The 25,683-nt window shown below is 34.8% G+C and overlaps 1 protein-coding gene across 4 annotated transcripts in view; it reads right to left on the bottom strand.

The window, feature by feature from the left end:
- MAST4 (microtubule associated serine/threonine kinase family member 4) overlaps positions 1 to 25,683 on the bottom strand; it is an 802,919-nt gene that overhangs the window by 378,561 nt on the left and 398,675 nt on the right. For 2 of the 4 annotated variants that reach the window (XM_051991523.1, XM_051991531.1), the window contains exon 4: positions 24,971 to 25,045. The exons of the other annotated variants lie outside the window; for them this stretch is intronic. In XM_051991523.1, the coding sequence (XP_051847483.1) occupies positions 24,971 to 25,045 (75 nt within the window). The remainder of the gene's footprint in view (positions 1 to 24,970; positions 25,046 to 25,683) is intronic. 4 annotated transcript variants of the gene reach the window in all.

The following is a 25,683-nucleotide window of genomic DNA, read 5'->3' as shown; positions in this document are numbered from 1 at the left end:
ATTCATAATCTTTGATCAAATGTCTACTGGAGAGTCTATGCTCATTTTAAAGGAATAAACATTAAAAGAGAACTAAAACATAATAAATCTCTCCTGGAATCAATTGCTTACACAGATGCCTTTAAGATCACCCAGACTAGCACACTGGCATGTCCTTAATATTCATCCACAAAATTGATAGAAATGTGAAGGTTTTTAAATTCTAAAAGAGTATAAATTATTCATCTCCATAACAAGTAGCTATATCTATAAAACTCCTCAGTGCATCAATGGTCAGATGGAAAATAGTAATAAATTTAAATATTCTCTCAGCCTTTTTAGGTTAGCTCAGACTTTAACACTTTCAACTTCATTATTGATAGCTTCAGTTGTTAGCCAAATGAACTCTGCTACTTTACTATTAAGTCAAAACGGGTTACTTGGACAGTAGCAATTACCATTACTAAATCATGAAGGCCATCTCTTAATCAGAACTAAACTCACTTAAAAGGCAAGATTCCATGTTTACCAATATGAGGGCTATAAATATTGGCATAAGTGCAAAACATTCTATAACCTTTTTGGCATATTTTAAATGCCTCTTAGATGGGGGGGAGGGGACAATATATCACATGGATTTCAATAAAATGTTGAAGAAAAGTCTCTTGCTGCAACCAGAAATAAAATGTTTGTTTTCCTATTTACTCTGTTTGTCTCCTGTATTTTTCTTAGTCTACCTTTCATCAATAAATAACAGTGTTGCTTTAACTAAAAAGTGTGGCAAATTCTGATTGAATTTTCCACTTCAAAGTACACAAAATCATTTCATCTAACATGCTGTGTTAGAAAAATCTATGCTCCATTCTGACCTCCTGTTGCAGTCTATTTCAAGTACTGGTGATGTACCATATCACTGCATGGCTGGTGGAGTAGAGTAAACATATTGACTGAAAAATGTTTTTGAAAAACCCTTATTCCACATAGATCCTGGCTACTGTCAAAAATCACATAAATGTTCAAGTTTGTCTGTGTAGGAGCATGACAGAAGGCTAGAAGTTCCTGAAACAAATAACACAGCTGCTCACAATTCTCTATCTGAACAAATAAATGCTTCTGTACTCTTACCCCAGTTTTTAGGAAGGGGTAGACAGAAAGTTTGGGGCAGAGAGGTGGTTGAAATGATAGAACAGTGAGTCAAGGTAAGGAAAATTTGAGTTCAAATCCTGCTTCAGATACTTATTGGTTCTGTGACCCCAGAAAAATCATATAATTTCTATTTGCCTCAATTTTTAAATCTGTAAAACGGAGACACATTGGAGAAAAAAATGGCAAACCACTCCAGTATCTTGGCCAAGAAACCCTACTTAACAAATCCATAGCGTCCCAAAGAATAGGATACAACTAAATAATAGAAGAACAACAAAACAGAGATACAAAAAGGGCTAAGTGGATAAGTTGAGGGGGGGGGGGAGTTTAATTAATAACTCCTATTTGTAAGTTTAAAATAACATTTTGCTAATTTTTTCTTTACTAAAAACTACAGGACAGCTTCACATACAGCCAAAGAATGCATCAAAGAACAGTAATATATTGACCTTTGCTTCCAATTGCAGACTAGCTAACTGGTTGTCTTTTTTCATTTGCAGACTGTAATAGCTGATCTTATCCCTTGAATGCAAAGGGTTTAGCTATGTTCATTAACTTTCTTGTCTTCTTAAAACTAATAAGCAATAGTTTTCTTCTACTACATCCTGGGATAAATAACAATAAGGATGATGACAATCTTGACAGAATAATAATAAGCACTTTAAGGCTTGCAAAGCTCTACAAAATTATTCTATTTGATCTTTATAGAAACCCTAGGTGTTAAATGCTGTTATTATCCTCTTTTTATCAGTGAGGAAACTGAGGTAGCGATTAAAAGTCATAGAGGTAGTGAATTTTTGAAATAGGATTTGAACTCAAGTTCTTCCTGGGAGTAGGGCAGAACCCTATTCACTGGGTCAGTTTGCAAGCAAGAATCAGGATATACTTTCTACTTCAAATGAACTACAGTAGCATCACTCATTAACTTTCTTTAAAAACAGACCCCAGAGGAAGAAAATTGCAAGAATATCCACTTATTCTTAGATAAGTTATCTATGAGCAGAAGAACAGAAGGTGATGACACTATGCAAACTGACAACTCTGTCAAAATCAATTAATTGTATCCCTGAATTAAACAGTGTCAGGATCACAACTTCATAAGGCACCACAGAGCTCATCCAGTCTGGTTCCCTCATTTTACAAAAGAGGAAACTAGATTCAGAGGAGACTGAACTTTTCTAAAGTCATAGACATGGAACTAACAACTTATGCTTCCTAAAGTTAAAGTCCTATATTTTTTTCTATTGTGCCATGACCATCCTGCCTCTGAATTACCAGGTGTCCCTTGGAAACGACAATTAGTAAGGAATAGGAAAGAACAGCTTCTCTCTTTTACTATCTACAATCTGGAGAAAGCAAGAGCTAATGACAAAAAAATAAGTCCTAAGCAAGAGCTAATGACAAAAAAATAAGTCCTAAGCAAGATGGTTATTTTCCCAATTTCTTAGCATGATACATGTTGTAAAAACAACAACAAAAACTCCACTGAATTTGGAGTCAAGAGACCTCAGTCTGAATTAAGCTTTTTTACCTGCCACTTAAGGGATTTCAATAAATCATTTAACTCACTTGGAGACTCAGTTTTTTTTTTTTTTTTTTTTTTTACCTGTAAAAATGAGGGTAACTATATGGCACAGTAGATGGAATGCTGGCCCTTAAGTCAGGAAGACTTATCTTTGTGACTTCAAAATTGTCTCAGACTCTTACTAGCTGGGCAACCCTAAGCAAATAACTTAATTTCATTTGCCTCAGTTTCCTCATCTGTACAATTAGCTGGAGAAGGAAATAGCAAACCACTCCAATAATTCTGCTATCAACCAAAAACTTAATAGAAAATTTAACAAATAAGACCCAATCTAGAAGATCAATTTCAAGGAACTCAACATGGACAAATTGTTTAGTTTAGTTTAGTTTTTTTTGTTTATTTATTTATTTTTTTTTAACATGGGAAATGTACATAATATGTTTGAGACTGACTTTAACAATAGGGTATATGAACAGAAAAATTGGGGTAGAGTTAAGGTAAAAATAGTGATTATGTTATACAAATGAAGTCCAGAGGAAAAATAGATACAGAAGCATTAAAGGGAGGGAGGAGCATTCATAGTTCTAAAAATCTACTCACATCGAGAATGGCTTAAATAGGTAACAATACCTATTGGTTCTGTGACCATACCATGAAGGGTATAGCACCATCCAAAATCTATAAAGAAATAAGGGGGAAGGAATGGGCAAACAGGGAAGCAAAGGGTGAGGGAAGAAGATAAGGGAGGGATCCACGGGTGGGGGCAGGTCAGGTAATAGCAAGGCAAGTTACGGAGCAGAATTAAAGCAGAGTCAGCAGGGACAGGAAAGATGTGTATGTGTGTATATGTATGTATATATCTACATATGTTTACATAAATATTCTTTTTTTAACTATAGCCTGCTTGGTGGTGGGGATGATGAAAGAGGGAAAAAAAGAATAAAGTAAAAAAGGTGCACAGCAGAGAACTAAGGAACTAAAGAACCATTTATAATAAAGTAAAGATGGACACTCATGGATATAATTTCATATCCCAGTTCTCATTCTCAAGCAGCACTAACAATATTGGCTTTTAAAAGAAGAGTATTAAAATTCCATGTAATTATTACTAATGTAAAATGGAACTAACCCTAAAAACAAGAATATGAATCTTGGTTGCAGAAGTCATTGTGCACAGTACTGTCTTTTCCTCATTCTACCTATCTAGCCACACTTTTTTTTAGATCATCATGCATATTCTACCACATTTATATGGGTATATCCCATGGCTACATCTTGGACTCTTCTCCTTTTGTTATTGATCTCAACTACTCATTGGGGTTCAACCAACATCACAATGCAGATCACATACATACACACATACACACACACACACACACTCCACAAAGAATTGTGTATGGGTAACTAGGTGGAGCAGGGAAGAAAGTGCTGGCCCTGAAGTCAGGAAGACCTGCATATGTGTCAACTACTCTAGTATCTTTGATTAGAAAAGTCCAAATGGGGTTATGGAGAATTGGACATGACTAAAATGATTCAACAACACATATATGTGTAAACACATACTTATGCATGTATAAATGTATTGTGTACATGTGTGTGTGTATATACATACATACACACGTATATGTATATGGCTACATATAGATATGTGCAGTTTTGTGTATATACCTGCTGAATGAATAAATGATAAATATTCAAGCAAGTTTTAATATAGAGTAGAAAGGGATTATCAAGTTTGGGCTTTGCATATTTACTTAAATGGGGTGGGAAGGCAGGAAGACATTAATCAGTTTACCTTTTGTACATTCACTTTTTTGAACACTTTCCCCCAAACCCTTTACAAGATTCTGTTCAAGGCAAAGCTTAATCAAATGTTTTTCATCTGATAAAATAGATCATATATTGAATCTGGATTTCAGAACTATCACAAGATAGGAAGATAGGGCTCTGGACATTGTTATTATTAAACATACTGACTTTGTCTTTCACAGCAATGTACGATAAGAACAAAGGATGGATAATGTATGGTGTAATATGACAGACTCTTTTCTCCCTTACTTCACAAAACTATTAGAAGGAACCTCTAGAGTTATGGGTCACACAAACATATCTCTTATGAGTTCCTTTTATTAAGCACTCTGAAGAATCAAATGCATAAAATCATATTAATTCTGTTTTTTGTTTTTTTTTTTAATCCAGGACTCTGTAATACACGAGAAAGATCAATCCAGCAAAGCAGGAATGTTACTACTTTCAGGTATTATTACAGCATCTGGTATTCTGTCAGGACCACTCAATTTTCAAGCAACAAGAAGCGTGGCCTACATTATCTCTTTTCAAGGTTTTCCCAGCTTCCTTTTCCCTACATGGGAATTTCCTGGTATATAGGAATATTATCTTGATTTCCTTTGTTCAAGACAAAGTAAAGAAACCTATTAAAAAATGCACCCCTCTGGGAAAACAAAAAGGTTAAAAAAATAAATAAATAAATAGCTCTATTGAAATAAATGCTTCTCCAAAAGAAGGGGGCAGATGTACATTGTCCGAGAAAATATTTAACAAGAATGACCTGGAATTATGAAGAGAGTGGAAAGGGCCCAAAGAGGCAGAAAGGTGTCTTGGAAAGACCTGTAGACTTGGAGTGTAGGAAGTATTGATTTAACACAGAATTGATGGCTATTTGTTAGTTATAGGACCCTAGAAAAATCCCAACATCTCAGAGCCTATTTCCTTATCTTTAAAATCTGGGTAATGATGCACTCCCTATTTCATAAGGCTGTTTGGAGGAAAGGCCTTTGTAAATTTTAACACTGTTATGAAAACGGACATTATTATCACCCTCTAGTCCAACCATCATTTAACAAATAAGGAAATCAAAATGAAAATGGTAAAGATTAAGTCACTAATCTAAAATTTCAAAACTCACCTGTTTATTCCTCTTTTTCAATTGCATCTGTTTCTCCATGACCCCATTTGGAGTTTTCTTGGCAATAATACCAGAGTGATTTTGCAACAGGGTTAAGTGATTTGCCCAGAGTAACACAGTAAGTGTCTCAGACTGAACTTGAATTTGAAACCATTAAGTTATGTCTTATTATGGTATCTAGCAAAGGCAGGGCTAAAACCTGATTTTCATGATCTGAAGCCTAGTGTTCTTGTCAATACAAAATTCTTAGGAAAGACCAGATTAAGTGCCAGAGTTTCTATGGAATTTCAAGTTTTAATAATTTATATGCAGATATCTTTGACATACCACACATAGACATATAAGTTATTATGTATGTATGCATATTCATAATCCACATTACTCATACATCACATATGTATGTATTGCTTATTTTATATTCAATGTAATATATACTTCAATTGCTTATGTGATGTATATGTGTTTAATGTGTTATTACATTAGTTTATATATAAATGTATATGCATATGTATACTTATATATGTGTGCATGTGATATATATACATAGATATGTAATATATAAAATATATTCATACATTTATCTATTTTAGGGTGGAGAGGACAGTGTTGATGTGAGGTGAATGGGTAGGGAACATGATAGAGAACATTACAAAAAGTAGAAAGCCTTCCATGTTACATATGCCCATTTAACCATGTTTAATTTGTATTCTTTCACAGAACTGATGAATAGGACTTTGGATCTTATCAAATCTAACTCTTTACCTAACATACATCATCATCATTAATGCTCTTCTACAAACAAAATGTAGTGAATTTTCTTCCTTTTTTTTTTCTTCCCCATATAAGCAGCTATTCCTCTTTCATTTTCTCTACTGAGTTCTTGGCTCACAAATCTTTAGCAGTCAATTATGACAACTCTAAAGAAGGTTCACAAGAATAATCCAACTGTTTGAAGAGCCATAATTAAAAATAACTTTTTCCATTCTCATGTATAAAGACCTAAGCTATAATTAAAGTGCAACCAAGGAAAAGCTTTCCCAATGCAATCTAGTGAACCTCTACCAAATATCAGTCATGGTACTGTGGGCAAGTCACTATCCCTCAGAGGCCTACTTTCCTCCAATCAATTAATCAACACACTTTAATTGCCTGTGTGCCAAGCACTGTGCCAGGTGATCAGTATACAAGCTATTTCCATCCTATCAGGGAGACGTATATATGTACATATAAATAAAATTAATACACATAAAATAAAACACAAAATCAATTAAAGAGAGTTAAACATGAGATAGGCAAGGAAGTAGATTAGTTGAAGTTGAGAGCATCAGGAAAGAGAAGTTGTATGTTCAAGTTGTGAAGAATTCTGTAAAGCAAAAGGTGAAGGAAGAGTGAATTCCAGGCATATACAATGTCCAGTGTAAAGGTTAAGAAATAGGAAATGGAGTACCATATATGAAGAAAAGAGAGAACACTTTGGCCAGTTTGAGTGTGAAACTGAAAAGAAAGATTGAGATCACTTGTGAAGGACTTTAAAAAAGCACCATTTCATTACAAAAAAAAATAATAAATAGCATTTTTTTTATTAAAAAAAGGAGTTTATATTTGATCTAAGGAGAAATGGGGTTGCATTGATATTTATTTAATAGGAGAGTAATCACCATATTTGAACCTCAGGAAAAGAGACAGAGTTTGAAGTTGGGAAACCAATATGGAAATCACTTAAATAGTCTAGGGAAAAGGTGATGAGGACAGAAATGGAAGTGGAGGCTTAATGAGGACAAAGAAAGGAGTGAGTCTGAGAAATATTGTGCAAATAAAAATGTTAAAACTAGCAACTGACTGGATATATGGGGTAAAGAAGAGTGACAAGTCTAGGATGACTTTTGTATTAGAAAAGTGAGAGACTCAATTATAAAATAAAAGATAATTATCCTCTCACTGCTCAACTCCAGAGTTAGGATAAGAATTAAGGGAAATAATCTATGTAAATGAACTGCTTGAACTACTATATGGATATGGATTATTATTTTTTAAATCCATAGTAAATGAGAGCATTAAACTTATTCTAAATATAATTTGAATTGTAAGCTTCTATCTTTTTTTTTTCTGTGTTTCTGGATGTCATATGATAACAGAAAGCAACATCATAGAATATATGAAAAAGTCTAAGTACAAAAATGGAAGAAGATGGAATTATTTCTGAAAGATATAATACACATCAAGCATTTTATAGGGTATACATGGAGCACACATCTATAAAATGTAAGATATAACTTTTCATTGATTTTTACCTAAGACTGCACTTCCTGTTAATACTAGCTAAGGGGCACAGACAATCTAGTGAGCTACAACAAAAAAATCTCAATGTATTTAAGAGCAAATACACAGAATTATCTAAGGATATGCTAGATGGAGCTAGGGGGATTTATTTATATTTTTAAAACAAAAATTTTAGCAGACAAGTTTAAAGTTAGAGAATACATAACATTCTATTTTAAACTACAACTCTTGTTAATCACATTTGTTAGTTTATAGGACAAATCAATGAGAGAACATCAGAAGAATAGGGCATTAAAGGACTAGGAGGGTGAGTAATACTACAGTCACAAATGGCATAGCAAAGAGACCATTCAACCCCATTTGTATGGAATCAGCTGAAAGTATCATCTTATAGTATGGGGTATAAAATCATGCCAACTTATAGATAGGGAACTGGAATAGAAGTGGTTTAGTGGAAGCAAAGACTGGCTAATGTTTGGTGTCAGCTTAGAATGAATTTATCAGTGAGTATACTTTATAGTGGTAGATGAAAAGATTTCCATTAAGGCAGTGAAGAGTAAAGAGTAAGGGTGAAAAATAACACAGTGATGGCTATGTTCAATCTTGAGTCTCCTCCCATTATCTTATCATTATAATATATGCTGATGGTCATAGATTGTTGTGTTCTGCTTACTAGAGCCCCCAAGTTGGGATGACAAAATATACCATGCTTTCTACAACTCCCAAATTGGGGTGATTAAAATATACCCCCTTAGTGGAGAAGTGATGAGGTGGGACTCCTGAGGATGGTGGAAATATGGAGTCTGTTTTTTCCCCTTTTTATACTCTCATACCCTTATGTAACCAAAACAACACTGGGCATGAGCTAAGTATATATTGCCCATGTGGGACCACATGAACAACTTCCTATTGTATGTATCACTTCCACCTAGTATCATTGCTTCAATCACAACATAGGTTGTCACCACCCCCTGATTTCTCAGGAAGGCTCAGAGCATTTAGGGGAGATGGGGAGCCAAACCAGACATTGTCAGCAGGTGCCCTCTGGGCTGAAGGGTCTTATACCTCACCCAGAGTCCCCTCACTGTCTGTGACCCTCTACATCTCACCCTTTCTTTTGTTTAAATTGAAGCAGGTATATATCAGTGGTTAAATCCATGACCATGGGAGGAATCACACAGGCAAGTTGTAATATCATAAAAGCAAGTAGTAACATAAACAATATAAATAAACAAAATACTATAAAGAATCCCATGAGTCCCAGAAGGAAGGTGTAAAAAATAACTATCAATTCACAACCACACATACACCTCCTTCAGCAACCAAGAGATAGTCCAAAGCCAATCTATTGTCCATCACTTCATATCTCAGGGAATCCAATAATTCCGCAGATTTCAAAGTTCTGCATCAGTCTCATTGACAATTACTTTTGATGTTTCTAAGTTAATTGCCATACAGATAGAGTTAACTGCCAGGCTCTTTCAATGGTGGGCACAGTCAGCAATGGAACTACCCAATGTTTCTTGGGTCTTCTCTTTTGTTTCAAGGGTCTTCTATTTTTCTGTCTCTCTCTGATGTACAAGGCAGATATGGCTCATTGGTACCCATTGGGTTCCTTCTCCATCTGTTGAAAAACAAGTAAACCCTCTCCCCCAAGCAGTTAACCCATCTGGTCCCTTCTATTCACCACTCTCTGGATCTTTCCACATCACCTGGTGATTATCTAAAGATAGTGGAGCTGCTTGAACTGGATACTGCCTTTCCGGTGGGTTATGAAACCTGTCTTCAAGAACCAGTGCATCTCCATCAAAAATCAAAAAAAAATTAGTATATAAAGTTAAGTTTATTAGTTCTCTAGGGTTACCTGTGGCTCCCCCTTTCTTTTATTTTTGGAGGAGCATCTTGATATCTCTCTTTCTTCTCTCTACTATTGCCTGTCCTTGAGGATTAAAAAGTGTGCCAATGATTTATAAAAATCTGATACTGTGGCAAATACAGGGGAATTCCAACTTAGAGAAGGTTGTTGATGGAATCAAGTTGTTTCTATATGTCTAATAAGGCCTGCTTTTTTTCACTGGTTAAGGGCCACTGTTCCACCCACAATGGTATATCAATTTTCCATTGAATGGGAACAGGTGAGAGTACAGGCAGGCCTTCAGCAGCAGCCCTGCCTAAAAAGCCCAAGTACTCAATTGTAATCCTAACTGTTGTAAGATATCTCTTACTCCATAGATTGATGGTGAGGTTTTTTTATACAAAAGGAATAAAAATTCCTGTCTTATCTTCAAATTTCCATCTCAACAGGATAGCACTATGTTCAGCTGCTACTGATCCTCCTATGCTAGACATATGGGTGTTTGCTGTAATCTTTTTCCTGTGACTGAGATATTAACTATACATTCACCAGTTTCCCAAATCGGTGTATGGATGGACACTGTTGTGTAAAGCACTCTCAGAAGGTGAAATGGTCAAGCCAACTATGAGTGGAGGCAAGAGATCTATAGGCTGAACAGAAATAGGTTTCAGCTCTCCAGGGGATATCTCAGTAGTCCCAGCAGCATACAGTTCTATTCTCCCTAATTGCAATTTTCTTTCCCCACTGGCTTGCTTAAAGACTCTCTGAGTGTAATAGCAGTTGCCATCATGCCCCAAGTGTTTTTTTGTCTGGGGCCCTGAAGCAAAGGCCCAACTCTTGTAATGAGGACCTAGGGGGTGGGCAAAACTGCCCCTCCTACTCCTCCTCTCGCCCAGGAAGGCAGAGGAGGGAAGAGAGTCTGGAGATGGGGAAAACCCTAAGAGTGCATGCTCAGATGTAGGCAGAATTGAAAATAAACTTTGAAGGTGAAAATCAAGCTCTTCAGCAAGGTATTTAAGATACTTAATTCCTTTTCTGCCCAATAGGCCATAGTACTTAAGATATTTTCTTCACCAATTGGCTGTGCCCTGCAAATCTCCTAGAGCAGTAACAAATCAGTAAAATGCTAAAACAAACAAACAAAAAAACTCCCTTAGCTCTGTCCCACATGCTGTACCATCCACAGCTACAGGCATCAAGCCTCTGCTTTTTTTCTCCTCATACTTCCTGGTTTGACCACCCAAGTTAAAAACTTTCCTCGTTTTCCTTAAAACCAATTTTACTCCATTGTATTCAGTTATTTATTCTCCCACTAACTTCCACATTTCTGGCTCCAAACTCTTCTTCTTACAAAGCCACAGAAACACGCACTCCAGAGCATCTGAGAATTCAATGATCTGTTTCTGAGTTACCAACAAACCTTGCTTCTCCATTAAGCTAACTAAGCATGCTTCATATTTCGCTCAGAGGGAAGCTCTTTTCTTAGTATTTGCCCCATTTCGGCTGAAAAACAAAAGTGACTAGATTGGCCCTTACTGATTCTTCCTGCTTGCCTATTTTTATACTTACCCTATTCTGGGTCACAAAGACTTCTCCACTGAACTTGGCCAATCACTTCAGTTGAGCAGATTTGTGTAGGACCTCACCTAGAGCCCCACGTTGGGCGCCAAATATTGTGTCCTGCTTTCTAGAGCTTCCAAGTTGATGTAACAAAATGTACCATGCTTTCTAGAGCCCCCATACTGGGGTGGTTAAATTATACCATCTTAGCAGAAAAGTGATGAGGCAGGACTCCTGAGATTGGTGGAAATATGGAGTCCGTTTATTCCAAGGACTTTCCCCTTTTTATACCCTCGTACCCTTATGTAACCAAAACAATACTGGGCATGTGCCCAGTATATAATGAGCATGTGGGACATCTCACCCAGAGTTTCCTCACTATCTGTGGCCCCTTACAATAGATGTCATAAATATTGGCTCAGATCATGTTTTGTGTGACAACTGGGCATATATATTTCATTTTAACTCAGCAAACATTCTTAAATGTGCAAAGGACTAAATCAAGTACTAGGTTTATGCTCTCTGAAAGCTTATGTTCTATATCATTTATAAAGAAAAGCAAGTTATGGGGTGTGGAGTGAGATCACTCCCTTCTTCGTCCAAAAAAGGAAAAAGAAAAAAAGAGGAAAGAGGAAGGCCAGCAGGAATCAAAGGAAAAAAAAACAAAAACAGCTTTGACCGCTATGTGTTGGTTAAATACTTAGTAAAATGAAGAGTTTGCAGTTCTGTATATAATCTCTTCTGGGTCTTTCTGGATCTCAGGCCAGCTTTTTCTAAATATCTGTGATGTACCTAAGGTAAAGGACACACTGCCTTTCCAGAACAATAGCAACAAAAAAGCAAAACACTACCCTAAATGTAGGAACCAAACCAAAAATAAAAGGATTCTTGTCCTCAAAGAGAAAGCTTATATTCTAGTAGATATTTTAAAAGTTAACCAAAAAGTAAATAAAAGATAATTTCAAGAAATAAAGATCAAGAAGAGCTGCTAGGTATGAATTAAAGGAATATGAAAATTATAAAAGGTAAAGGAAGAAATAAATATGCTGATGCTTATTAACTATAATCAGATCAACAACTGGATCCAATTCTTTAATTGTAGATTATCATTTACCAGAGATACATAGCAGGATTGCATCAGGGAGATATTCTATATATTAAGAAATGTAATTGCCTAATTTATAACAAACTTTAAGGATTACAAAGTATTTCTTGACTACAACTAATGAAATAGATGGGGCACACATTATTGGCATTATTGAGGGACAGATTAAGAGACTTTGTCCAAAGGCAGTATTTTTGTGGGTTCTTTGCACTGCACCAAATCCCTTGAGATATCAACATACAGAAGCAACGTGTCACACAGCAAGCTTTTCCAGCCGCAACTTTCCCCAAAAGACACATACGAAGTAAGATAAAATTAAATCAACACTTGTTTCCAAGAGAATATCTTTAAGAATATGATGCAAATATAGCCCCACTTAAAGCTTTAATTACATGTATTTGCTTCCTCCCCCCTCCCCCCACACCCACTACAAATGCTTAACTTAAGGAAGACAACAGAGATACACAGAGAGAAAAAGAGAAAAAAACACAGAGGAAAAGAGGCAGAAAAACAAAGACAGGCACACAGATGCAGAGACATAGAGAAACCCAGAGACAGACATAAAGAGAAAAAGATAGAGGGACAAAGACACAGAGATGCAAAGACAGATAGAGACACAGCTATAAAGATAGAAAGAAAGGGATGGGAGACAGAAAGACAATATTTTCATATTTTCATAAGTACAACAGAAATAGGGTTTTATAGGAAACCATAACTATTACAAGGAGCTTGCTTTTTTAAAAGTATGTAATAAATTCAAAATGCTACTTTCAAAGCTAGCCTTTTTGTCTGGATTTCTTTGGGAACTTCCTTTGCATTTTAAAAAATCCAATCCTCTTGAATATATTTTGAATGTCTGACCTTTATCAGGGAAGCTAGCTGAATGTTATTTTTCTCAGTTAACTGTTTACATTCTAATGTTAATTGCATTCATCTTATTTGTGGAAAGCTTTCTGATTTTATGTAATAAAAATTGTCCAGCTTAACATCTACATTCCTTTTTTAAGCATACCAAAGGTTTTTGATGATTACTGCATTGCAATAAAGTCTGAGTTTTGCTGGGTCTCTTTCCTTTAAAGTTTTTTTTTTTTTTTCAAAAAATAAAATAAATATTTCTCAGGGTAGTTAGATGGCCCAGTGGAAATAGCACTTGCCCTGAAATCAGGAGTTCAAATTCATCCTCAGACACTTAATACTTACTTGCAGTGTGACCCTGGGCAAGTCATTCAACCCCAAATGCCTTACTGTCCATCCCAAAATTATTTCTTGAGAATTTTCACCCATTGTTTCTCTGAACTTATTGAGATATTTTTTTCTAGATTTCTCAAATATTTCCTTTTGGTTTTATTGGTATGGAACTGATAGACAAATGAATTTGGGTAATCTTATTGGCATAGTCCAACCATGACCAAATAATAAAGCTTCACTGATTTAGATCTGTGGTTATTTCTGCAGAGTACTTTGCAACTGTATTCGTCGAGTTAATATGTCTACTTCAATAAGGGGGACTCCCAAATATTTTATGCACTATATAGCAATTTCTCTTTCTATCTCTTATTGCTGGATTTTGTTGGCAAAATACAAAAAGAACAATGATTTATCTTAGTTTCTTTAGTGGCTTCTCTATGCAGATCAATATATCATCTGCTAAAATCAATAATTTTGTTTCTTATTCATCTATTCTTAATTCCCCTAGCTACTTTCCCTTGTCTAAATACTATAGATTTTATTTATATCACTATATTAAATAGGTGGGATGATAATAGACAATTTTGTTTTGCCTCTAATCTTATTAGAAAGGCCTATTATTTATTTCCATTATGTACAATGCTGGATTTTGGTTTTAGATACTATTTACTATATTAAAGAAATGTCCATTTATTTCTATGCTTTTAAAAAAATAAGTATAATATTCTGTCAAAAGATTTTTTCTGTATCTCAATATGACCAATTTAATTTTGTTATTAATATGGTAAATTGTGTTTGAATTAACTTCGCATTCTCAGTACGTATCTGACTTGATCATAATATACAATCTTTCTGGTATATTGTTTTAGTGTCTTTGTTACCATATTATTTAAAATATTTATATTTGCAGTCTTTGTCTATATTGGTATATAATTTTAACTTGCTTTGTCTGTTTCTGCTTTAGATATCAAAATTATATTTGCCTAATAGAAGGGATTTGGTAGAATCTTTTTTAAAAAAATTTTTAATGTAATATTGGAATTAATTATTTGAACATTTAATGTAATTTGGTTCTTGTCTTGGGTTTCTTGTGGGAGGAGAGAAGCAGCAATTCATTTATGGTCTATTCAGTTTCTTTTTTCTGAAATTAGGCTAATTAAAATCTCTGTTTTATTTATCCTGATATTTTCAGTTTTGTAAAACATTCATCCATTTCACTTAAATTGTCATATTTGTTTGCATGAAACTGGGCAAATATTTTCTTTAATTTATTCATTTGTTGTGATTTCTCCTTTTTAATTTTTGATACTGATAATTTACTTTTTCTCTCCTTTAAAGAAACTAATGGTTTATCTTTTTAAAAAGAAAAAAATGCTAACATTACTTGTAGATTCAATTTTGTTAGCACCTGCCCTGGAGTCAGGAGGACCTGAATTCAAATCCAGTCTCAGAAATTTGACACTTCCTAGCTATACCATCAGGGCAAGTTGCTTAATCCTTTTTCTTGGTTTTCCTCACCTGTCAAATGAGACAAGACAAATGAGGAGAAAGAAATGGCATATCATTGTCATGTCTTTGCCAAGAAAATCCCAAATGGGGTCACAAAAAGAGTCCCTTTAAGATGTGCAAAGTACTTTATACATGTTGTCTCATTTGGTCCTAATTAATTTTTATTATTCTAATTTTACAAATGAGAAAACTGCAATCCAGAAGGAAAAAAAAATGTATTATTTTCCTAAAATCAATTAGGCAAGGGAAAAAACATTTATTAAACACCTACTATGTTCCAGAACAGTTTCAAGAAACAAAGTCTAAAAAGAAACAGTAACCTCTGCTTTCAAGTAGTTTATTCATGTGACCAATTGGTATAATTTAAAGATAAGTACAGACAATGTAATTAAAGAGACTGTAGCAGCTGGAGGGAATTGGAAAAGACTTCTTTTAAATAATAGTACATCAAGGTTTTGCAAGGGTGAATGCTGAAAATTATCTATGCATATGTTTTGAAAATAAAAAGTTTTAATTAAAAAAAAAAATAGTGCTTAAACTGAGTTTGGGAAAAAACAAGAAGGGGATATAACAAGAAGGGGCATTCTAAATACAGAAGGCAATTAGTGCAAATGCAGATACCAACTCAGAAATAAACATTCATTAAGCATCTGCTGTGTGCCAGGCACAGCGTTAAGGGCTAAGGATATGAAAGAAAATATGACCCTGCCCTCAAGGAGTTTATAATCTAATGGGGGAGACAACATACAAATCTATTCAAAGTAAGCTATGTGCTGAGATGTGATAGCATATGACAAAAAAAAAAAAAAAAAAGCAATGAAGTAAGCTTGGTGAGACCATGGAATTTGGGAAATAAAGAAATGTTTATCAAGGCTGGAAAGTGAGGCTTTGGTTAAGCCATGAAAGACTTTAAATGCACAGCAGGGGAGTTTATTGCTTTTCTTAGGGGAAAGGGCATGTCGTTATAAGTTATTCAAAAAGGATCAAATTGGCATTTTAGGAGAATTAGACCACCCTGAGTTCCTATAATGAACTCCCTCCATCACCTCCACTGGTTAAAATTCTTGTCTTTCTTCACAGCTCAGCTCAGGAAACCCCAGCTCAAGAAGCCTTCATTCCCAGAGGCCATGCAGCTGAGAGCATTTCCTCTTACAGCATTCTACTGAGCTTTGGCAGCACTGCTCTACCTGCTATTATGCTTATCTATGTAAATACCACAGCCTTCCAAGCCCACTGGCAACTTTTTGAGGGGGAGGATTACACTGATTTTATCTTTGTTATACCCAGTCTTTATAACAATGCTTAGTCATTTTGCACACTGTCTTAACAAATACTTATAGAATTTAAGAAAGACCATTAAAATAAGACAGATAAAATTAAGCAAAATTATCAAACCACAGACATACCAGAAACTAGGTATAAGAATAAACAAAAGTTAGGAAGGAAGAAACTTGAGTTAGATTAATCAACATGCTAATATTAATATAAATAAATAGGAGTAACTTAGATGTCATATACAAGGCTTATCATATGAAAAAGGAATTGTAATTTTAGGATCCAGAATGCTAGATCAATATGGGGAAGTTATAAAACAGAAAATTTTGGGTCAGAATAGAGCATAAATAATTAAAAAAAAAAGGGGGGGGTAAAGATCCCATATGTGCAAAAAAAAAAAATTAGCTGCTCTTTTTCTAGTGGCAAAGAATTGGAAAATGGAATAGATGCCCTTCAGGTGGGGGAATGGCTAAATAAATTAGGGTACATGAATAGAATGGAATATTATTGTTCTATAAGAAATTAGGAACAGACTGGTTTCAGAAAAGCCTGGAAAGACAGACATGAACTAATTCAAATGAAGTGAGAAGAATCAGGAGAACATTATCCACAGTAATAGTAATATTATGTAATGATCAACAGTGATGGACTTGGCTCTTTTTAATGAGGTTATTCAAGTTGACTCCAGTAAAATTTTAATGGAAAGTGCCATCCATATCCAGAGAGAGAATGATAGAGACTGAATGCAGATCAAAGCATAATATTTTCATCTTTTTGTTTATTTTTTTTCTTTTTATGGTTTATTTTTTTTCCTTTTGGTCCGATTTTTCTTGGACAACATGACAAATATGGAAATATATTCTAAAAGACTGCCCATATTTAACCTTTATCAGATTGCTTTCTGTCTTGGGGAGGAGTAAGTAAGGGAAGGAGGGTAAAACATTTGGAACTCAAAAATTTTACAAAAATTTATGCTAAAAACTATATACGTATTTAGGGAAAGAAGATACTATGGGGGAAAAAAAAAAGATAAAAGAAAGAAAATATCATAAAAAAAAAAATCTAAAACTATCCAAGAGAGGAACAGGCCACCTTGAACATTAGTAGGTTTCTTCTCATTTGATGTCATCGAGTGAAGGCTTAATGACCACTTGTCACGTATGTCATAGATAGGAGTGTTTTCTGGGTAGTGATTGCCCTGGATGGTCTCTAAGGTGTTCAAAATCTGAAATCCTTGATACTCTGAAATAAGACATTTCTAAATAACTTGTTGTATCCTGCCACTACATTATACTCTTCTTGAAGGCAGGGAATATCCGATTTTTATATTTATATCTCAAGTGCCTAGCCACAGTGACTGGAAAATAGAAGCTGTTTTAAAATACTTGTTCAATTGGCAATTGACATAATCATGGTGAAATTTGGATGAAATTCATATAAAATGGAAATTGAAAAATTAGTGTGGCAAGTTTAATAATGAAAATGTGTTAAGGAGGCTTGAAAACTGGCGGAGAAGCCTGGAGACTAACTGCCCCTGCCCCCGCCCCTCCCTCCCCCCCACCTCTCTCTCTCTCTTTATATATATATATCTCCAGTTCTGCCCCTAGCTAGCTGTCTGATTTTATACTAAAGTCATATCTCATCTCTGGGACTCAGTTATCTTAGCTATAAGAAAGAGAATTAAGTCAACTCTAAGGACCCTTCAAGTTCTAAGAGGCTACAATTCTGTTTACTGTAACTAAGGGCAGCATAGTGCTTAAAGCACTGGCCCTGCAGTCAAGATTACCTGAGTTCAAATCTGCCCTCAGATATGTACTAGATATGTGACAAGTCATTTAATCCTGATTGCCTTCTCCCACCCCCAAAAAAGTGTGTATTGTAACAAGCCCATATAACAATTAATGGACATAGTGACAATATGGAAAAAATGCTGTTGACAAAAAAAAAATAAAAATGCTGGAAAACAGTCATGAGTTTTAATGGAGTAAATAGTCAGTGTAGTGTTCTAGCCCTAAGAAGATGTATTAGGGGAAAGTATAAGCCCTGACTCCTAAAAGAATAGAAAACTTTTTAATATATTGGGTGGGGAGAAAACATAATCAACACATACATACAAATTAGTGTTGTACCCTTCAAAGTACTCACCTTCAGAGGCTATATAGTTGCTACAAGTATACTAGTGTCATTAACAACACAACCTATGTTTGCTGGATTGAATATCTTTTGGGGCAATAAATAAGTCATTTTCTGGGAGGAATTAATTGTAATTCTTGAGAGAAAAGTTTTTTAGAGACAAGTTTGTTAGGATAAGTGATTAAGTTCTAAATCAAAAATAAAGCATTTTATTATGAATTAATGTAGCTGATTTTCATTTGATGTTAAACTAGCTATAAGAACAACTTATAAGGCTTCTTAAGAGAGAAACAATACTTTGACAATGAAGTCAAAAGATCTAGGTTCAAATCTTCTATCTGATGAGCAAAAAAAAAAAAAAAACAAAAAGGCCACTTAAGTTTCCTATTGCTCATTTTTATCATTTATTTTAGATGAAGTGATTGGAAGGACATTCACAGGCCACTAGGTCCATCTCTATCTGACTCCTTTGCTAAATAAGTAGAGGTCATGGGTTCGTAGATTTGAGCTGGAATAGACCTTAAAGGCCATCTACTACAACTCTCTTAAGGAGGAAAATGACAACCAAAGACATTGGTAGAATGGCTTGCCAAATGTCTCCTAGGCAGTAAGTGATGACATGCAATTGCATAGCTCCCAAGGGGATCCGGAACTTGATGCCAGATCTTGCCATAATTCTACACTCTCCATTTTACTATGTTGCCTCTCCAAACTAATGTAGGATAAACCACACAATTGAATGATTGCCCATAGGAGGTCAAATCTAGCCTGAGACACTTAGTAGTTGTATGACTCTAGGCAAGTTACTTCACCTTATTTGCTTCAGTTTATTCATCTATAAAATGAGCTGGAGAAAGAAATGGCAAAGCTCTCCAGTATCACTGCCAAGAAAACCCCAAATGTGGGTCATGGATAGTTGGACATGACTGAACAACAAAGATTACATAGGTGGTTAGCAGTAGAATAGGCATTCAAAGCTCTAAATCTGATGCTCTTTCCGGAAACAAATACTATATATGGGTTGGTACCAAAAATAAAATTACAAACAGCCTTGAAAATTACTGAGACAGAAACCTACTTCAAAGCTATATATTTTATATTCTTAAAAATGGCCACAGTATTGTAACTAGAATGATGAAAATCACAAAATTCTTCCTTTATCCTTTTACCATCTTCCTACTTCCCTAAATAGACTAGTGCTACATACTCCAAAAAAGATAAATTATTCTTTAACACTCTTATAATTCTTGGGACTGAGGAGTGTTAATTACTATCCAGAAACTCAGTGCATAATGAAGCTATGGAATGTATATATTTCAAAGCCCAATGTTTCAGTGCTTTATAAATCAATGTATATTTTTCCACAAGAATATGGATCAAAAAAACCATTTGTGATTTGAATAGTTGGAAATTATTTTTTGTTTGCTTTGTTGCACAAGTAGTGGCCATGCATATTTTGTTCCCTCTCTAAAACTGAGGTTCAAGATCTCAAAGACATCAGAATTTATTTATTTGTAGGTTAGGTTAAAAAAATTTTTTACAAGGATCAATTCTAAAATGTTTAGAATACTCTGAAAAGCAGAACATCTGCTCTGAGATGGCTCTAGGGCTGATTTCACCAACAAGGCAGCCTAGGCTTCATAAGCCCACCTTCATTAGATAGAGTCACAGAAAGTGATGAGATTACAGAGGTATTTCAAGGCGCATAACTGACTGGGGAAGCACACAACTTGGAAGCACAGACAGGCTCTTGGGAGCTGCAGCTTTGGTGTGTTTGGACGTGTGTGTGTTTTATTTCTAAAACAAATCAAGAGTTGAGTTAAAATACTTTCTTCTCTGCTTCTAAGACTTAACTTGCCATTAGGCCCTGTGCCAGCTAATAATTTTGCACTATCAGAAATTCAATACTGATGAACCTCGCAATTTATGTAGACAGCTCATCTGGAATAAATCTTTATCATCATAATGCACAGTGATATCAGGAGATTTGGATTCTAATCCTCTGGACACTTTCCTGTATTTTTTTCTGTCCCTGTTTTTCTCCCATCTCCATTCTTCCCACCCCCATCCCCTATATGCCTGTATTCAATTGATTTTTATTTAAGAGAAACCTTTACCAGCTTCGCAAATAACTGTTTTTGTCCTTTGAATTGTTATTCCTGCAGCACATTCTTGATTCTTGGTACTTTTGTTGTACACAGTCATTTTCACTAGGGAGAGGCTCCTCTCTAGGCCCTCTTAAAGTTTCTCAATCTTATAGTAACAGACATTTTGTAGCTTCCCAGTGGACAAGCTTAGGCAAATCTGAGTTATATTACCTACCTTTGATTTATTTATAATCATTTTACTCTTATTCAAATAAAATATATTTAAAGGCTTGTTTTCCCAGCTCAAAAAACACAAGGTTACCAAACTCCTCCAAAAACAATTAGTCACATTTTTCATTACTTCTCACTTGGGTGTCAAGATCCAGGGATTGCTACCTTGTAGATTGTATGCTTTTTAAGGAATATTTTTAGGTGGTAAAGATTGACTAAAACAGAACCATCCATACATGCAGTCATAACAATAATATAAGTGATCAAAATTTTTTAAAGACAATATTATTTGGATCAAATGCAATCACTAATGGCTGTTCCAAAGGATTGATGTTAGAGCATACCAAAATCCTTTAGTAGAGAGTTGGTGAACTACAAATCTGGAATATGACACACTATGTTATTTGTAGTCACTGTTAAAAAAAGATTTTGTTTAATCATATGTCTTTAAATCCCAGTGCTGGAGAATAAGTTTGGGAGTTTGGGAGATCCTTTGAGTTCAGAAGTTCTAAGCTGCCATCAGGCTTAATACAACCTGGTGACCATAATAAGTCTAGCACCAATATGGTAAGCTCCCCTAGTAAAGAGGAGCCTGTGAGTGACCATAATGCTCCTAACCAGGCAAAATTGTGAGACCCAATCTCAAAATAAAACAAAACTGTTAGCTTCCCTTCCCCTTCCCTCCCCTGCTTGTCCCTCAATAGACATTTAAACAACATAGCCCACTAAAAGGAGATATTCATAAGTAATTATATTTAAAGGGCCACTAATAAAAGACATAACAAAGAAATGGACTATTATGAAATACAGCAATAGAAGTTCATTTATAGTTTGCAAGTTGAGATTAATTTAGCAGAATAGAAATAATGCAATTTATTAATACCTTTTTGTATACCTTTTTTGAGTGGATACCTATCAATTTGGCTGAATAAGTTAGGATATATGAATGTAATGGAGTATTATTATTCTATGAGAAATGAGAAGACTGATTTCAGAAAAGCCAGGAAAGACATGAACTGATGTTGAGTTAAGTTAGCAGAACCAGAATATTGTACATAGTAACAGCAAGATTATGTGATGATCAACTATAATAGACAACTCTTCTCAGCAAAAGTGATAACACAAAGAATGTGTGATGGAAAATGCCATACATATCCAGAGAAAGAATTATGGAGATTGAAAGCATATTATTTCCATGTTACATTTTTGTTTGCTTTTTCTTTCTCATGAGTTTCCCTTTTGTTCTGATTTTTCTTTCACAACATGACAAATATGGAAATATGTTTAAAAGTACTGCACATGTATAATCTATATTAGATTGCTTGCTGTCTTGGGGAAGGAGAAGTGAGGGAGTAAAAGAGAAAAATTTGGAACTAAAAATCTTACAAAAATCAATGTTGAAAATTATCTTTACAGGTAATTGAAAAAATAAAATATTATTGAAGAAAAAAAAGTCTTCCCTGATCTCTCAGCTATACATAATATCTTTGGCTTTTGGAATCCTTATTGAACTGTATAATTATCTCACTAAAATTTCATATTCTGTGCCCCATTTTAGTTACTAGTATGCAGGATGCTTTTCCAGCGAAATTAAACTCCATGAAAGCAGGGCTTGTTTCCTTTTTGGTCTGCCCCTTAAAAGGACCTCAACAAATATCTGCTGAACAAATGGTTATAATAAGACCTAAAGTCAAGGAACAAATATTTAATGGGACAAGAAAATTTTCTATTCTATTTCCCCTAAGTTACAAATTTAACGAAGTCAGTATTCTTAAAATATAGAGCAGGCCATTTACTATAAATTAATAGTTTCATCTCCTAGCATTGAAGAAAAAAAAAGAACACCAGTATCATGGGCTGGTGATGATTTTGCTGTACTGTTTTTAGACTCCTAGATAATGAAACTGGAAATGATTCAGTGTAGATTCTTAGACAAGTGGCTTCCAGCAAAAGGTCACTGATCACATACTAGTATTTTTATTTGCTATTGTCTAAATACTATATCCATAAAGTAACTATCGTCTTTCAAATCATCCTTTTAAGTGTTAGAAAAGATTTCCTGGCCCACAGTCAAATCAACACTACCTACAGCAACCAAGCTATATTTTCTCCCAGAAAAGCAGCTGACCTTTTAAACCTGTTGGGGAATATAATGGAATCTATTCATGTAATGCTGAAAGCAAGTGATTGTTAGAGGAGAAAAAGTCACAATTCTCTCCAAAAATACCCTCAGTGCCAGTTGAAGAAATTAGTCCATTTATTGTTGTTGTTTAATCACTTTTGATTAGGTCCAACTCTTTGTGACTCCATTTAGGGGTTTCTTGGCAAATATACTGGTACAATTTGCCATTTCCTTCTCCAGTTCATTTTATAAATGAGGAAACTGAGGCAGACAGAGTGAAGTGATTTGCCCAAGGTCACACAATTAATAAGTGTCTGAACATGGATTTGAACTCAGGAAGATGAGTCTTCCTGGCTCTAAACCTGGTTTAGCATTCTACTGTACTCTTTGGCTACCCAAGTTAATCTGAACTGAGACACAAAAAACTGAGGGGAGGAAGATATTGAATAATATACAATATAAAGACAGAATGACTCTGAGACCATTGATAGCTCTGAAAGAGATCACCTTGTCCAATTCATTCTTTTAACAAGATAAGATAAATGCCCTACTATGAGATCTCCTTATAATAAGACCATTTGAACATTTCAGAAATTAAGCTGAAGGGAGTGGGAGGAAAAAGAAAGGAAAAGAGGAAATCTAGAAGGACTCAGGTCACAATGAATCCTAATCTACAGTAAATACAGAAAACTGAAGTTTTCATTTGCAAACCCAAAGGAGGTCAAGGACAGAGGGAAAGGACTCATATGTACAAGAATATTTATAGCAGCACTTTTCATTGTAACAAAGAACTGGGGACAAAACTGGTGTCCCTCAGCTGGGAAATGGCCATGATATATGGAAGTAATGTAATATTGCTGTGCCCTAAGAAATGAAGAATTCAGAGAAACATGAAAAGACTTAAATGAACTCATAGAGATTGAAATGTACTGAATCATAGGAAACATTTACATGATGATCACAGTATTATAAAATAAAACAAATTAGAAAGATTTAAGAAGTCTGTTCAAAGCAGTGAATAATTGTGACTTCTGAGAACTAATGAGAAAGCACGTCAGATACCTCAAGAAGAAGTAGTAATAGACTGGAAGTGCAAAATGAAATATATTCTTTCAGATTTGGCCAAAGTGCTGATTTGTTTTGATTACTAGTGATGAAATGTAAAACAAGCATAAAAAAAAAAAAATCTTTTCAAATATGCAGAAGAAAATAAAAAAAATAAAAAGGGTCTTAGAGCAAATTTGATAAATACTAAATAACAAATTTGGTATTTAGGATTTAGTAAATGCTAAATTGAATATATACTTTAAAAACTATGTCCTCTTTCTTGTTCTCTTATACTAAAATGTTTCTGTTGACTGATTATTAAATTTATAAGAAAAAGAAATTTAAAAAAATAAAGTGGACGAGTCATACAAGATGAATAGTTGTACCATCAATGGAAGCAATATTCTTATTGATGAAATCATAGATCTGTAAGATCATCAATCTAAACCTGACAGGAATTTCAGAAACCAGTTTGGTCCAAGTCCTCATTTTGTAAGGAAAATAAGGCCCAGGAATGTTAAATAATTTGCCTAAAGTCACATACATGTGATAAGTACTAGAGGGTATTCAAACTTATGTCCCCTGACTCTAAAGTCATTACATTTTCCATTAAATCATGATACTTCTTATCAAATTATAGAAGAAAAGAAAGGTTATTGGGTGACTTAGGGGCAAAAAACCTTAGAAAATTTCAGAGCTATTTCTTCTCTCTCCCCAAAACATAACAAAACTTCCATAAAGTCAAGGAGAATGGTAAGATCAATGGCATGTAGCCAGGAGTGCAATAGGAAGGACACATGTGTGTTTAATGAATAAAGAGCAAACACAAACTTGAATTTCCTTTAATAAGGATATGTCACACCCAGAAAAAAATTTTAATGAGAATTCTGTACACACAGACACACACACACACACACACACACAACCACACCCCATGGCACACTCAAATATCAGCAATCCTCCCTCTCCCCAACGTAGATAGGCTTATAAATGCCTACTCACTTTTGGAGCTGACGTATCCACTAGTCTCTGCCGATGCCGGGCTGAGCTGAAATGGCTCTTCGGAGGCTGCCCTTCCTGACAGTGAATGGAAAGGGGGGAAATGAACAGGAGAAAGGAAGAGGAGAAGGTGGGACGTGAGGTGATGGAAAAATGGCCAAAAAAGGGAGAGGGAGAGTGTTTAACTGTACTTTAGTAGTTATCTAACTAAAACTTTATAAACATACACAAAGTACATTTGGTATTCTCCCAATAAATACATATGCTACAGATATTCAATTAAATTGATTTTCCTATAGCCATGCATGTGTATTTTACAGCTATGAAATGTCAGAATTGAGATATTTCTCTTTCCATTAGAATTCCAGAGGTTATAGTTTCATAGGACCTTCTTTGTGATTTCATTATCTGATATTTTAGATTTCACTTTTAATGTTGATAAAGGGGAAACCAGTAGGAGAGTGGGGGGAGTGAAGGGTAATTTTTTCTATAAACTCCATTAATTCAATTATACCTCAATATATGGAAATTCCATCCTTCTTCTTATCATAATAGAAGGCATGTCTCAGATTAGCAGTGCTCCTCCCCCATCACATTTCATTGGAATAACAGAATTCCAGAATTCCTCCCAACCTTGAAACCACCTTTGCCTGAGAAGTTCTGCACTGACTCATCTAAGATGCATCCCTGATGATTCTCTGGCAATCACCAAAAAG

This window comes from Antechinus flavipes, chromosome 1 (genome assembly GCF_016432865.1).
Source record: "Antechinus flavipes isolate AdamAnt ecotype Samford, QLD, Australia chromosome 1, AdamAnt_v2, whole genome shotgun sequence".
Classification (NCBI taxonomy): Eukaryota; Metazoa; Chordata; class Mammalia; order Dasyuromorphia; family Dasyuridae; genus Antechinus; species Antechinus flavipes.
Note: the sequence above shows the minus strand (reverse complement) of the source record. Positions and strands in the feature narration are given on the sequence as shown.